The sequence below is a fragment of the Pituophis catenifer genome, unplaced genomic scaffold (genome assembly GCF_029215685.1).
Source record: "Pituophis catenifer annectens isolate HBS135680 unplaced genomic scaffold, rPitCat1.0.hap2 SCAF_1, whole genome shotgun sequence".
In the NCBI taxonomy this organism is placed as follows: Eukaryota; Metazoa; Chordata; class Lepidosauria; order Squamata; family Colubridae; genus Pituophis; species Pituophis catenifer.
In genome coordinates, this window is record NW_027256881.1 from 195,685,555 (window position 1) to 195,700,585 (window position 15,031).

At 39.4% G+C, this 15,031-nt stretch overlaps 1 protein-coding gene across 4 annotated transcripts in view; it reads left to right on the plus strand.

Annotated features, from left to right (window-relative positions):
• OLA1 (Obg like ATPase 1) overlaps positions 1-5,473 on the plus strand; it is a 101,173-nt gene extending 95,700 nt beyond the window's left edge. For all 4 annotated transcript variants that reach the window (XM_070956896.1, XM_070956895.1, XM_070956897.1 and 1 more), the window contains exon 11: positions 5,232-5,473. In XM_070956896.1, the coding sequence (XP_070812997.1) occupies positions 5,232-5,333 (102 nt within the window). In that variant the 3' untranslated portion in view covers positions 5,334-5,473. The remainder of the gene's footprint in view (positions 1-5,231) is intronic.
• The last annotated feature ends 9,558 nt before the right edge of the window (positions 5,474-15,031 follow it).

Consider the following 15,031-nt stretch of genomic DNA (forward strand, 5'->3'; position numbering starts at 1 on the left):
CTTATTTCAAGACTTCACTCACTGAAAGTGTATCTGACAGTCAGTTCTAATAATAGAGATCAAATCTATTGTTGCTTTACATTTTGGCAAAGAATACAGATATACTGGAAAATGCTGTTTTAAGGTATAACAATTATTGTACAAATGTGAGCAATTATGAGCCAGCACAAAATTAAAATTTTATGTTGGCAGTAGTACTGTCTAGCACTGCTGAGTGTACTGATTAAAGATAATTATATGAAAGAACGATATGCCATTTTTAGATTATTTCAGAAATATAACACATAGCAGCCATTCATCCTTTTTTAAAAATGAGGCTGTTTTGGGGGTGTGGCATAACAAAATGGCAAATATTTGAAGAAAATACTTTATTGTACACTTAATTATAAAATTATTCACCTATTTATAGATTTAAGAAAACGCATCTCCTGTTAAAATCATATATTTATGTTAGAACCGTATCAGGATTTTCTGACTGTAATCATCGAGTTGTGGTTTTATTATTAGTGCTTCAGAAATGAATGAAATGGTTTTATTCTAATAGATGGATGGGGGCTTTGACTTAATGAAGATGGGGAGTTTGATCTTATTTCTAAACGCTAGAGGGCAGAGGCAGATTAGATGCCCAGAGATGTGCCCTACAACAGAGTTCCCTGTGTTGTGATTAGATCACAGCCAGCTCAGTCAGATTTAGATTTGCATTAAATCTGGCAAGAAAGGATCTCATAGCCTGAACTGAAATTGGGCTTCCTCTTTTCCGAAGAACCTTGTTTCTGGGTGTTGGAAATCTGAAGAAGCAGGAATTCAGTCCTTAGCCAGCCATCGTGCTGTCTTTTTGTTTCATAGCATTGTAAAAATGAAAAAGGAGTTAAATTTAACATAGTCCAATATTCAGAGCATGCTGCCGAAATGCATTAAAAAGGTTTTTTAAAATTGTATCTTATTGTCTTGTATTTGATAGCTTGTATAGTATGCAATAATGCAATTTCAAATGTAGGTTATTCTCAGCTGTATCGCTAAAGAAGATTGTATTGAGCAGCAGGGTTTTAATAGGTCTGTTTGAACCCCACGAAGTGTGCTGTGCAAAGAGGGGTGTGTGTGTGTGTGTGTGTGAGAGAGAGAGAGAGAGAGAGAGAGAGGGAGGGAGGGAGGGAGGGAGGGAGGGAGAGAGAGAGAGAGAGGAGGAGGGGGAAGAATCTCCTAGTTGGTTTGTGCTGGCATGCATTCCTTCTTGGGAAGAAGAAACAAATAAACAATAACCAAATCTTGTATTTTTTTTTAATTAGGCAAAAAAGCTCATTCATTTGTCAAATCATACATAATACCAAGAACAGACATTCAGCGAGATATGAATATCATATTCTGTAAAAGCTCTATTGTGCTAATCAAACATTTATATACTGTATTTCTTTGATTTTAATGCCTAGACATGTTGTGCAACCTGGTTATTGTAATATTGAAGCCGATATGTAAAAATAGAGCACCTTACTTTTCATAAAAATACAGAGTTCTAAGCAATTATGGAGTTAGAAAAACCAAACATTGCATGGACTCTATCTTGAAACCAATTAATAACATAAGCAATATAAGTCACTAGTTATTTTTATTTATACTCTTATGCTACTTTTTGGGATTTCCAGGTTCGTTGAGACAGATATGGCTACTCTCTGTGTTATAAAGCAGATAATTTTTAACTTTATTTTATATGTGTGTTAACCCTAGTACGGCATAACTAATTTAATGCCAGTGCTGTGAACTATACACTGAATAGCTCTGTGTGGGCTTTGTAGTCTACAGGGATATCACATTATTAGCAATCATATCTGCTTAGGCAAAGCTGGCTTCTACAGATGGCTGCTTTCAAGTGCAAATGAACTGGTTAGACGTGTCTTGTTTAATACATACTCAAGATTCACAAATGGGTATTGATTTTTTTTTTCCCAGCCAGTGTTTCTGATAGCAGTGAAAATGGATTAAATGGCGTCTAGGGAATTTAAAGGAACACAGTCTCTTTTCATTAATTGTGAACTGGTAGCTAAAATACATAATATTGTAGTACTATGTCAGAATGTATTTAATTAAAAGTGATTATGCCCACTTTGTGGAAACAATGCATTTGGCCACTTTGAATGAATGAAACAGACTATTCTGAGAATGTGTCACATTAAGCAAGTATCATCCAGACTTTCTACCACAGAAATGATACCATTTGCTGGCCAGCAACTTAGTTCCAAAGCTGGATGCCCACAGAATCTGGTGGCCGCTGCTTTTCTGTTTTACTCTTCACTCCTTCCACTAGTTCAGCTTTCCTCAGCTGCCAGACATATTGAGATTACACCACCCAGAATTTGGAAGAGTACTAAATTGTCAAAGATGGCAGCAGTTATTCCTTTCTCTTGCCCCCTCCTTTTAACCGCATATAAAAGAAGAAAATGATTGGCATAGTAGATCATGGATTGCCATGAATATATTACCGTACCTCTTTCTTTGGGCTACTTGTGCAAAAGTCTTACTTCATCCAGACTACCTTTTCCCACTGGCTGCCATCTCAGAAAGTTGAGATGGACCATTTTAAACATCCTATGGTTGAAATGCAAATGATGTCAGAAATGAAATAGGGAAAAGGAAGTCAAGGAATGTGCTAAAGACAGAAGTGACACAATCCTGAAAATCTATAGGAAACCTTGGATGAAGCATTCAAGGAACTCCCCAAAGGTGCTACACCAAAATTGTAGTGCTAAAGTGGCAGAAAAGATGAGTATTAAACACATTCTGGAAAGCGTACACGTTACCAGTTATATTGCAATACTGCAATCCATTTTGATTTAATTATATAAATGAAAAGAAATCCAGTGAAGCTTAATGTGTGCTCAAGATACAATGTGAGAACATATCAGACTGTTCTCATAATACATTTCACTGTTGTATGGGAAAGAGCTGGTATGGTAAAGGTACTGTTGTTAAAAATACACTCTGAATGTTAGTAATACCACATCCAATACCAGCTGCTTAATAACTGCATAACCAATGCCTTTCCCATAAATTATCTTAAAAGTGCCTTTCAAAATTAAATTGTAGACGTTTGTTGCTGTTGCTATTTTTTGTAGAGAATAGGGCTGTACACAACTCCACAAATGATTTGGAAGGAGTGCTGCAGAACCTGTATGAACACCCTGCTATTCCTTAAAGCAATTTTACCTTTTTTGGCCTTTGCACAAACCTGAAAAAGTTGTGGCTGCTTTAAGAGTTTAATGTCAGTCAGCTGACTGCTCAAAACGGCAGCATTTATATAGAAAAAAACTTTTAAAAAGTTGGGTGCCTCAATGAATAGCAGAGAGGTGCTATATGTGCACTTAATTATTGTTGAAGTGCTTCTTGTAAATCGTTTCCAAGTGAACACAATCTTAATAATAATAATAAAAATTAGTTAATCACACAGCCTTGCATTCCATCCTTATCTGAATCTGCCTGGTTCCTGTTTTCTCTGAAATTGGTCATGTAGAGCAGACCTATCAGTCCTATATAACAAATTAACTTCTAAGAAATAATGAGTATATTTTTCTGAATGGTGTGATTTATTCATGTAACATCCTATTGTTTTTTTAATGGTAGTTAGAACATAAAAACTAGGGTCATTTACACTTCTCTAAATGCATTACGCTGAAATATTTATTCTGCTTTTCTCTTCTTAAATCTTCCCTGTGCTTTACGGAAATATTAAGTGCTAGCATTACTTTTTGGCTGTCTTGCTTACATTTACTTACAACAGTTTTCCTCTGTCGTTTTTCACTTTCTGGTTCTTGCTGTTCATTCAATTATTTTGAGCACTAGCAACTTGAGTAAAGATAAGGATCATTTGCTTCATTTGGATGCTGTACTGTTTAGGTGAGGCTAAGGGAGTGATTTTAACCAATATATTTACTTTTCTACCATGGATTGTGAAATAACAGAGATACACATTTTTTACTATATGGCAGGTTATTTAAAACTTGGTGGAAAAAAAAGATTTTATGACAAATGTTACTTGACATCTGCAGGTCTTTCGTTTATGTAACACGGACAAACTAATTCTCAGAATCCTTTTCTGGCTCCCTGGCATTACAGTATATAATACAGCATTTTTTTCTTTTCCGGGATGATTTTTTTTTTTTTTTTTTTTTTTGGCTTTGTGTGTGTACTTTACAATCACATTTAAAAGTCCATCACAGAACACAATACATCCATTTTCTCTTGTAGTTCTTACCCTAGTTCTCTGAAGCCAGCTACTGTGATTGACATAAATGTGCATATTTAGGAAATGAAGAGTGTTTATGGTTACTAGATTGTATAGAGCTTCATTGATGGAGAGAGAAAAAAATAAATAAATGTCTTCCTAAAACTATTTTCTAAATTTTGTTATTCTCATACAGAGACACAGTATTGGGTCTTAGAATATAAAATGTAAATGTTGGAAGGGTTCTGAGTGACCATCAGTCCAACCCACTGTCCATTGCAGGAATCCACTAGTACGGCATCTCAGATAAACCCAACCTCTTATTTAAATTTGTCCCATAAAGAAGTCTATTACAGCTAGAACATTTTCCCCAACAACCTACCAAAATCTGCTTCCTTGTAAATTAAACCCATTCTTTATTGTTTTGCCTCATTCCCTGAATGTTTCTGCCCTGTGTTCTGTATTACAGTCCTTTACATGCCTAAAAATATGGAGTCTTGCTTTTTCTTGGCCAAACCTAATCATTGCCTCCCATCAGTCTTCATAAGCTTTTCTTTCCAGGCTCTTATCCTTTGAGATTTTCTTTTTGTGACATGCTGCGGTTCCTTAAATGTTCTTCCTAATTCCAAAACTGGTGCAGTCTGGCTAGCATAGTATACTAGGAATGCAAAAGTGTGGTGTGTCTTTTATTCAATAAGAAGATTTTGGTAGTTTTAAAAATTTGGGGGAGGTGATTACAAAAATACCTCTTCCCTATGTGTGTCATACCTATCAGTGTAACGGATGTGCAGATTCCTGTTTACCATTTACTTATACAAATTAACTTCATAGCAAAAAATAAATAGTGATTATTTATGCCAATCCAATTTTGCTCAAATCAAAGTTTAAACATAAATGTTTAAAGTTACCAAACATTTATTAATTGTACTGAGAACACATACTGTTTTTAAAAAAGTATTATTGGCTCTTTATACAGACACAGTTTTAATACCATCATCTGTTTTTCTATGTTTCCTAGGCTGCTGGAAAATACAGACAACAAGGCCGAAATTATGTCGTTGAAGATGGAGATATTATCTTCTTTAAGTTTAACACACCTCAGCAGCCGAAGAAAAAATAACTATTCAATCTGTTCATTATTCAGAATTAAATTCTATTACTTAAAAAAGCATATGAGTTTTTATTTAGATAAGGATATCGTGTGGGGGTGGGAAAGATGCGAAGTGTATTTCTAACAATAAAAAATCCCCCCATATCAAATCCCTGGTGTTTGTTTTGAATTAAATCATGACACTTCCAGTGAATGTACAAGTTCACTTAAATGTGAACAGCTCTGCATTTCAAGTGATTAAGACTACTCCAAATTGCAGGAGCTTTCCAGGAATCATATTACTCTCTTGATACTTCATTAATCTCCATCATATATGCCAAGCCTGACATGTTTGACAGTGAGGACAATGTGGCTTGCTCCTTTTTGAATCTACAGATAATGCATGTTTTACAGTACTCCAGATGTCTACACTCAATAAAACATTTGACAAAACCAGCCTCTGTGTGTTTGGGGATGTCTGTATTGACTGAATGGGGTGTGCTGAATGCGATACGGCACCTGGTGGATGCTGATTACAGAAGTTTAAGACGTGTGTATGATACAGGAAGTGGCGTGGGGCAGCTACAATTGTATCTTAAGAGAAAGCCTTCTTTTGCAATCAGTTGATTAGGACGGTTTAGCAAAGTTAATGTATTTGGAGATTGTGGCTGCAGTTCGCTAGAAATCTAGAAGAAATTATGTTTCTGTAGGAAATTGACTAAAAATCTGACAGAAATTAATTATGATTTAAGTGACCTTTGAGAGAAAGCAGACTGTGCTTTTGAATCCAGTTCTTGGAATACTTGAACAAAATATTCTGAATGTGACTTTCCTTGAAAACTAAATTGTAAGGTTCTAACACACTGTGCTGTCCTCCGAGAATAAGGTTGCAGGTCATTGACAGGGATGCTGAAAATAATCTTGAGAAGAGAATGGCCATGTTACTTCCACAAATTCAATATTTCCAACAAGATTCTATAGCTGAGCAGTTTTCGAGGAATTGTGGGAGAACAAATTAATGAATAGGCTGTTATGTTCTTTAGCCTCTTGATCACTATTGTACAGGTAGTCCTCAACTTACGACCATAGTTGAGGCCAAAATTTATGTTAAGTGAAAAATTTGTTAAGTAAATTTGCTCCATTTTACAACTTTTCTCCCCTCATTTGTTAAGTGAATCACTGCAGATCTTAAATTAGTAATGCAGTTGTTAAGTGAATCTGATTTCCCCATTGACTTTGCTCGTCAGAAGGTCGCGAAACGAGATCACACAATTCCTGTTACTACCCTGTTTCCCCCCAAATAAGACATCCCCTGATAATCAGCCCAATTGGGCTTTTGAGTGCATGGCAATAAGGCCAAGTGCTTATTTCAGGGTTCAAAAAAATACAAGACAGGGTCTTATTTTCAGGAAAACATGGTATCTTAACAACTGCAGTGATTCACTTAACTATGACAAGAAAGGTCGTAAAAATAGGGCAAAATTCACTTAACAAGTGTCTCACTTAGCAACAGAAATCTTGGGCTCGACTGTGGTCCTAAGTCAAGGATTACTTGCAGTGTACTTCTGAGGTAAATTCTGTTAGAACATATATCCCCATCGTGCCTCTTCCTTTTCAAAGAAAGCATCATCACTGCAGAGTGCAGAGAACAAAAACGAAATATTCAGCTAACAGAAAGAAAACTGAGATGAGAAAAAGAAAATAAAGAAGCTACGTTTATATTAATACCACTTACTGTATTTCCTTGTCCTTCTTTATCCTTGCTTTCTACTTATCATCCTTGCTTTCATCATGTTCTTGTGTGGTTTCAATATATTACCTTAATAAGCATGACTAAGTTCAGGGTTCACATTTAAATAGCTGCACATCTGCTTCTTTTAGTGTACAACCTACAATTAGGAATCTGATGTCATTTCCCCAGTGTTGGCTATGGTCCCTGAACCTTTTCCAAAGTTGCTTCTGAGCTATACTTTTTTTTTAATGCACAGAAGGGGAAAATTATTAAATATATCAGGAGTTAATACATACTAACTATATCATTAATTTTAATTCCTTCCCACTTCCGGGTTGAAGGAGGAATATGACCCTTGGCATTTCACTGAGAGGCTGAGGATATTCCTTTCCTAAGAAAAGAGTGCACCTATGTTCTAGATCAGGGTTCTTCAAACTGCTCAATATCAAAACGGATCAATGTATTTAAAAAAAACCCAATGGTTAATGGGACTATCTAAGGCATTGATATTATGATCCATAATACTATTAAAGTAGTATTTCTTTAATTTTTTCCCCGTATAATAAATGTTTGTGTGCTGATGAACAATCTGAAACTTCATGAAGGGGTTGATGAGCTGAAGAGTTTTCAGTCCCCTGGTCTAGATCAGAGTCCTTATAATATTACTGATCCTGGCATCTCTGTCAGTGTTACAGTTGATGTTGGGAATGCTGTTCCTATTGTTTGGTCACTGTAGTGGAGAAAGATATTTATAAGATGTGGTGCTTATTCAATACATTCTATAAAGTAGGGGATGTGGTTTTTTTAACTTTCCCCTGGACATTTAAGCCTTGCCACCGTCACAACCACGCTAAATATGGTTTCCAATGATTGAAAAGTGGTACCATGTTTAATAGAATTTGGTATAGACAGAAAAGACACCACAATGGGAGTATTAGCTTGTGCTGTCCAAGTTCTTTTACCTGCACTGTTGGGAAATACAGTACTTGACTAACCCTAATACATTAGGCACCCATCATTCAGGGCAACAGAAGAGCCAATCCTTTGAGAAACATTTGGATGCGATCGCTGGCACGACCAAATGTCAACACCTTTGAGTAGCTTTCTGTTTTCTTTTGAAATGGGAATCCTCCAGTTTAATTTTTTCCTCTAGTACATTCCTCCAATTTTTGTGTCTTGGATTGTGACTTTGGAAGCTGAGCTTATCTTATGAACGTCTCGTCCTACGCATTCCATGTGGGACCATGACTTTCTAAGATATTGGAAAGCTTTTGTAAAACAGTAGTTCAAATTAGCGATCCAGTAATAATGTTTGAACCCAGGATTCTTGTTTACATATTGCAGTGATGGCTAGCTTTTTCCGGACTGAGTGCCCAAAGCATGTGTGCGAGCGTGAGAATGTGTGCCTGAACATCCAAAATGCAATGCACATGTGGCCCCTGTGCATGTGGCCCTTGCACATGTACACGCCGCCCCCCGCATGTGCCCAGCACATGTGTGGCAGAGACCCAAAGACCAGATGGCCAGTGGGAGGCACACACGCATATGCAGCTGAGCTGGGGCGACAGCTGGCGTGCCCACAGAGAAGGCACTGTGTGCCACCTCTGGCACGTGTGCCATAGATTCGCCATCACGGACATATTGCAAAGAGTGTGGCCTGGAGGTTAGTTATCAATTATGGGGTAAAGATCCAGAACTTTGCCACTTTTATTGACAGAAAACAATACAAGGAGGATGTTACAAAGTCTAAAGTATAGACTCTTAACTGGGTTGTTAAGAGTCTATACTGTTAAGAGTCTATACTTGCTCTAAAGTATGAAAAAGCCAGAAATGTATTTTTTTTAGGCGCTGAAGATGTAAAGTACCAACTAGAAATCAGTAGGATGCTACGGCACAGCTGAATCTGGGCTTGAAGAGGGTTGTGGGTGCTGATCTGTGTTGCCAGTTATACCAACAGCCATCTCCTAATAGCCAAGTCTTACGTCTTTCACCAGGCTTTTCACTCAAAGCTTTCTACGTAGATAAAAAGCACACTGGCTTAGTTTTATAAAATAGCTGGTTTCCAGTGTAAGGTTCCAGATAGCTGAACAACAGCATACAGACACCGGTAAGAAATTAGAACATGATTTCTCTCACCCTAACTCGCTTCACAGGGTGCTGGTTGTGGGGAGTTACAATGCAAGAGTGAGTAACAATACTTTTGCTACAAGTGAAGTATCAACAAAGTAAAATCTGATTCTTGCAATGTTTGTGGTTGGCCTCTATGGTCTTTTCAGAAAAACCTATTTTCTATAAGAGGCACTGACACATGCAAGTCGGTTTTGAGAGTCGAAAGGGTGAGCTGTTCTGCTGAATATCTTTTGGATTATGACCTAAAAGTATATGGATGCAACTTAATGCTACAAATTCTTCTGTCAGCTTTCTGACTAAGTTCTATGTTGATACGTGGAGCTTCTTTACTAAGAAGCTGAAGGCTTCCTTGTTAAATGTCTCATTTTTATATGAACTTGGAGGAATATTTATTCAGTAGAAGTTGGAGAAGCCACATTAATAGATTAGATGCTTATAGCTAATTATATTTCACTGGCTATTCTCCCTTCTGTTTCAGGATGTCAAAGGCCATTCAGTTTTCTGCCATCCCATCTGTCACTCGGCCTCTCTCCCTGTGCCCACTCCTTTCTTTGCTTTGTCAGTTAAGCAGCAGAAGAATAATCACTGTCAAATGCAGTCCTAAAAATAAGCTGGCGGGGAGCGCATGTACAAATACATAACATGAACTCTGAATATCTATAATCAACAAACATGGAAACAAATAATCAGAAAATGCAATGGTGACAGGTTTAATATTTCAAGCATATTAAGAGAAAATTAATCCAGAGCTTCTGTTTAAAATCCAAAATGGCACCTGTGCTCTGTGATAAAATCATTAGCAGTCTTACGTCTACGAAACCTTCTGTTTTAAAATCTAGGGGCTCGTCTGCCTCCACCACTACTTTAGAACATCAATGCATTGATTTGGAGATGTGCAACAGCTCTTAACATACCATTCACTTGTTCAAGTTTAGGCATTAATCTTTGAGGCAGTAAATAGTTGTTTTCCACATGCCCCTCCCTTCCTAGAATCAAAAAAAAAAAAAGAAAGAGTATCAGTTTTTAAAAATAAGGGTTAAAAAAAATTAAACAGCTCTGGGAAAATTTTGCTAGTGACACAATATTTGGAGTTAACATCACGGAGTATCTACATGTTGCTGCTTAAATGAGAAATAGGGAGGCATGGTGACTAACAATCCATCGTTGCTGAAGTCTGAAGCGGGCACAGCACAAACTCGGGCAAGAAGCTCTATTCAAATTCTGATCATGCAGAACCATAAGGTCCATTTGAGAACATTCGCTGTGGTAAAATAGGCTGTAGAGGAGGTGTTCATGTGGATACTTGATCGGTAAGTATGCGGTTTGATGGATTGTTTCAAGTTACGAGAGGGTCATTTTTCCCTGCCGGTCCCTGGTATATGATAGTGGGATCTTCACTGGCTTGTGATGAGGCCTTGAATGAGATTTTTGCAGCAACATCTCTGCGGGCCATCTCTGGATAGCATTAGGGTATCCATGGCAATCATTTAAAAGGTCATTTGGGAACTCTTCTTGTAAACACGTTGGACCAATTTTAATTTGTGGTGCTGTAGGTTTGTTGAAAATAGTATATGATATCCCTTCATCTGATTTCTTCCCTTACCCAACATAGCTTGTAACTTGCAAGCCAAAACATAATTAGTGGTGTCCTAATTTATAAATGCCTCTTTTGTTGTATAAATCACCTCCATCTTTAATGATGCAGAATAGAGGAGAGATCACATGGTGATATATTTTCCATATCTACTCTAATACTTATTAGTTGCGAAGTCAGGTCCGACCCATCGCGACCCCATGGACAACGTTCCTCCAGGCCTTCCTATCCTCTACCATCCTCTGGAATCCATTTAAGCTCACGCCGACTGCTTCAGGGACTCCATCCAGCCACCTCATTCTCTGTCATCCCCATCTTCTTTTGTCCTCAACCTTTCCCAGCATTAGGCTCTTCTCCGGTGAGATTCTGCTACTACTGTTTGCTATAAAGTTGGAATAGCCAAAGGCCATTTTCTTTGGGAATCTTGCTAATTACTCACAGGCTTTTAAAAGTTCTAAATGTTTTAAAAGTTTTAAAAGTTCTGTAATTTTTATATAGATATTATATGTACTTAAGATATATTCTTGTCTACAGTTCATGTCTGTCGGTCTCTTTCTGTCTCTCCTTCCCTCCCTCCTCTCCCTCTCCCTCTCTCTCTCTTTAGGATTACCCTTTACCTCATTTGGCCAATTAACTCCTTTAAACAAACATCAAAGTTTATGTTTACTGGCTCTACCAGACAGGTGTGCTTGCTCTGATCTGGAGAGAGGGACTGACTGGGAGTTGCTGATGGCAAACTAAATTATCCATGGTAATTTTGCAACATCTTTGAAGGATGGCAGAATTATGTCTTAAAAAGACTGTATCAGATAAATTTTAAATGACATAACTTGAAGGAATGTGTTCCTTGACTTAGAAATTACACCATACTAACCCACAAGGCTCAACTCTGCCTTCCCGCCATCTGAAACCTCTCGAGGGGAAATCACTCTAAAGTTTGGAATTAGAACTTTTCAGTGAAGGCAGTGAATGCTTTGAAAATGATCAGGGAGAAGTGCTTTGTAAGCACAGCACATCTTTGCTAGTCATTAAAACATGTGAATCTGAAAAAAACGCTGCAATAATAAGCAGTAAGTTCATTGAAGTTAATGCAACTCTTGGAGCCTGAAAAGAGATAGGCTGCTTTAATGAATAACAGAGAGAAACTGTGTTTGTTCTTCTACAAACTCTGGAGAATTTCTTTCAAAGAATTTTTCAAGGGTGTACAACCCTCTTATCAAAATGTGGATAATGTCCTGAACACCTTCTCCATGACATCTCCAGTATTGCTTAACTTCTCTGAATACCTGTCTCAGTTGGTAACAGGTCTGGCTGAGTGATAGTACATTTAAAATTAGGGTTTAAATGTTTAGGGTGACCTGCTTCCTCCTCCATTTGGGAGCGCAGGATGACCCCTTGCAGGGCCGAGCTGAGGATTTTGTACAATATCTGTATGATAAAATAACTCAGATTCGGGAAGACTTGGCTGCTGACTGGGTTAGTTCAGATGAGATGACTGAGGCAGGTCTTGAGAGTGTTATCTGGGAGGAGTTCGATCCTGTGGCTCCTGAGGATGTGGACAGGATCTTGGGATGGCTGAACGCGACCACATGTTTATTGGACCCGTGTCCCTCCTGGTTGGTGCTGGCTTCCCGGGAGGTTACACGAGGCTGGCTCCAGAGAATTATTAACGCTTCTTTGAGTGAGGGTGTCCTGCCGGCTGCCTTGAAAGAGGCGGTGGTGAGGCCCCTCCTCAAGAAGCCCTCTCTGGATCCAGCTGTTTTGGCTAACTATCGTCCAGTCTCCAACCTTCATTTTATTGCAAAGGTTGTTGAGAGTGTGATGGCGTGGCAGCTTCCCCAGTACCTGGATGAAGCTGTCTATTTGGACCCACTCCAGTCTGGTTTCAGGCCTGGGTACAGCACGGAAACGGCATTGGTCGCGTTGGTGGATGATCTCTGGAGGGCTCGGGGTAGGGGTTATTCCTCTATCCTGATCCTGTTAGATCCCTCAGCGGCTTTTGATACCATCAACCATGGTATCATGTTGCACCAGTTGGAGGGATTGGGGGTGGGGGGGGCACCGTTTTGCGGTGGTTCTCCTCCTATCTCTCCGACCAGTCGCAATCTGTGTTGACGGGGGCAGTGGTCGACCCCGAAGTGCCTTGTTTGTGGGGTGCCACAAGGGTTGGTCCTCTCGCCCCTCCTGTTCAACATTTATGTGAAGCCGCTGGGTGAGACCATCTGTGGTTTTGGGGTGGAGTTCCATCAGTACGCTGATGACACTCAGCTGTACATCTCCACCCCAGACCATCTCAACGATGCCTTGGAAGTGATGTCCCAGTGCCTGGATGCCGTGCAGGTCTGGATGGGGACAAACAGGCTTCAACTCAACCCTTCCAAGACCGAGTGGCTGTGGCTGTCGGCGTCCCGGTATAGCCAGCTGGTGCCATTGCTGGTTATTGGGGGCGAATCATTGGCCCCCACGGAAAGGGCCCACAACTTGGGCGTCCTCCTGGATGCACGGCTGTCTTTAGAAGAGCATATGACGGCCGTGGCCAGGGGGGCTTTCTATCAGATTCGCCTGATACGCCAATTGCGCCCCTTTCTAGATTGGGACTCCTTACGCACGGTCACTCAAGCAGTCGTCACTTCTCATCTGGACTATTGTAACAGTCTCTACATGGGGCTCCCTTTGGGGTGCACCCGGAGGCTCCAACTGGTGCAAAATGCGGCCACGCGGGGATTATGGGAGCGATGGGGCGCTCCCACATGACACCTCTCCTGCACGAGCTGCATTGGCTTCCGGTGGACTTTCGGGTGTGTTCAAGGTGTTGGTGACCACCTTTAAAGCGCTCCATGGCTTAGGGCCGGGGTACTTATGGGACCGCCTTCTGTCACCAATTGCCTCCCACCAGCCGGTTCGCTCCCACAGAGAGGGCCTCCTCAGGGTGCCGTCAGCCAGACAATGTTGGCTGGCAACCCCCAGGGGGAGAGACTTCTCTGTGGTGGCACCTACCCTCTGGAACGATCTACCCCCAGAGATACGAGTGATCCCAGACCTCCGGACTTTTCGTCGGGCCCTAAAAACTTACTTTTTTCAGCTAGCCGGGCTGGCCTGATTCCATGTTGGTTTTAACGTTTGATACTGATTTTTAATTGATATGTTTTAAATTATGGGCCAAATTTCATTTAATTAGTTTTAATAATTATTTTAACTTTTGTGTACAAATGTTTTTATTTTGGCTGTTCACCGCCCTGAGTCCGAAAGGAGAAGGGCGGTATACAAATTTAATAAATAAAATAAATAAATAAAATGAATCCAGGGAAAATTGTTATTGGGATCATTAGTCCTAGAAACAGAGCTGATAGTTATAGTCCCAAAAAGGAGCATTCCCAAAAAGTACTCCCCCCCCCAGAGGGTGGAAATGTTGGTGCATTTTATACACCAAATACAGCCATTTTTGGCCTCCCAAAACCCTGCCCTGCACATCCCGTTTTCCCAAAAACAGGCCCATTTCCCCCAAAATAGGCCTGTTTTTCACAAAAACAGGTTGTGCAGAGGGTTTGGGAGGCCTGCAGAGTGCTCCTGGGGGATGGGGAGGGCAAAAACCGGACGCGCGGAGGCCAAAAACTATTTTTTTTTCTTGTTTTCCTCTTTGAAATCTTGGTGTGTCTTATGCTCCAGTGCATCTTATAGTCCGAAACATACGGTATATGTGAAGTGGTTCTAGATCTCTTTCTGGTTAGGCAACAATATATATTATATATTTATATATATATTTATTTAGAGGAGAAAAATGAACTTTAAATGCTGGTACATTAGCTTGTAATCTCCCTTCTTTGACGATTGGCCCATTTTTTTTCCCTCTAGAACTCTTTAAGACCAGTGAGCCAAGGAGAAAGAGAATCAAACGAGACCAAATCTGGAAGTCTGTATTATTCATTGCTAAAGTAATCCACCTGACAATGTTTCAGTGTTCTATATTTTATAGCTTTTGTTGTCCTAGTTATAACGATATTATATTCATGCAATCTTAGGACATCTTAGGGTAATAATTGCAGAATGTAATATTAGGAGGTTGGATACTGATGGTAAAAATTCATGGATGACAGTCGTTACAATGGTTTTTCCAAGGTCCTCTCTATTACCCCCTACACCAGCAAGGATGTAAAGCAAAAATCTTTAATGTTTGTCAAATAAAAGATTTTTTAGCACTCGCCTACATCTGGGTATACGTGGCTTTAGACATTAAATGACAACCAGAACAACAACAATACTGTGTTTGATTTA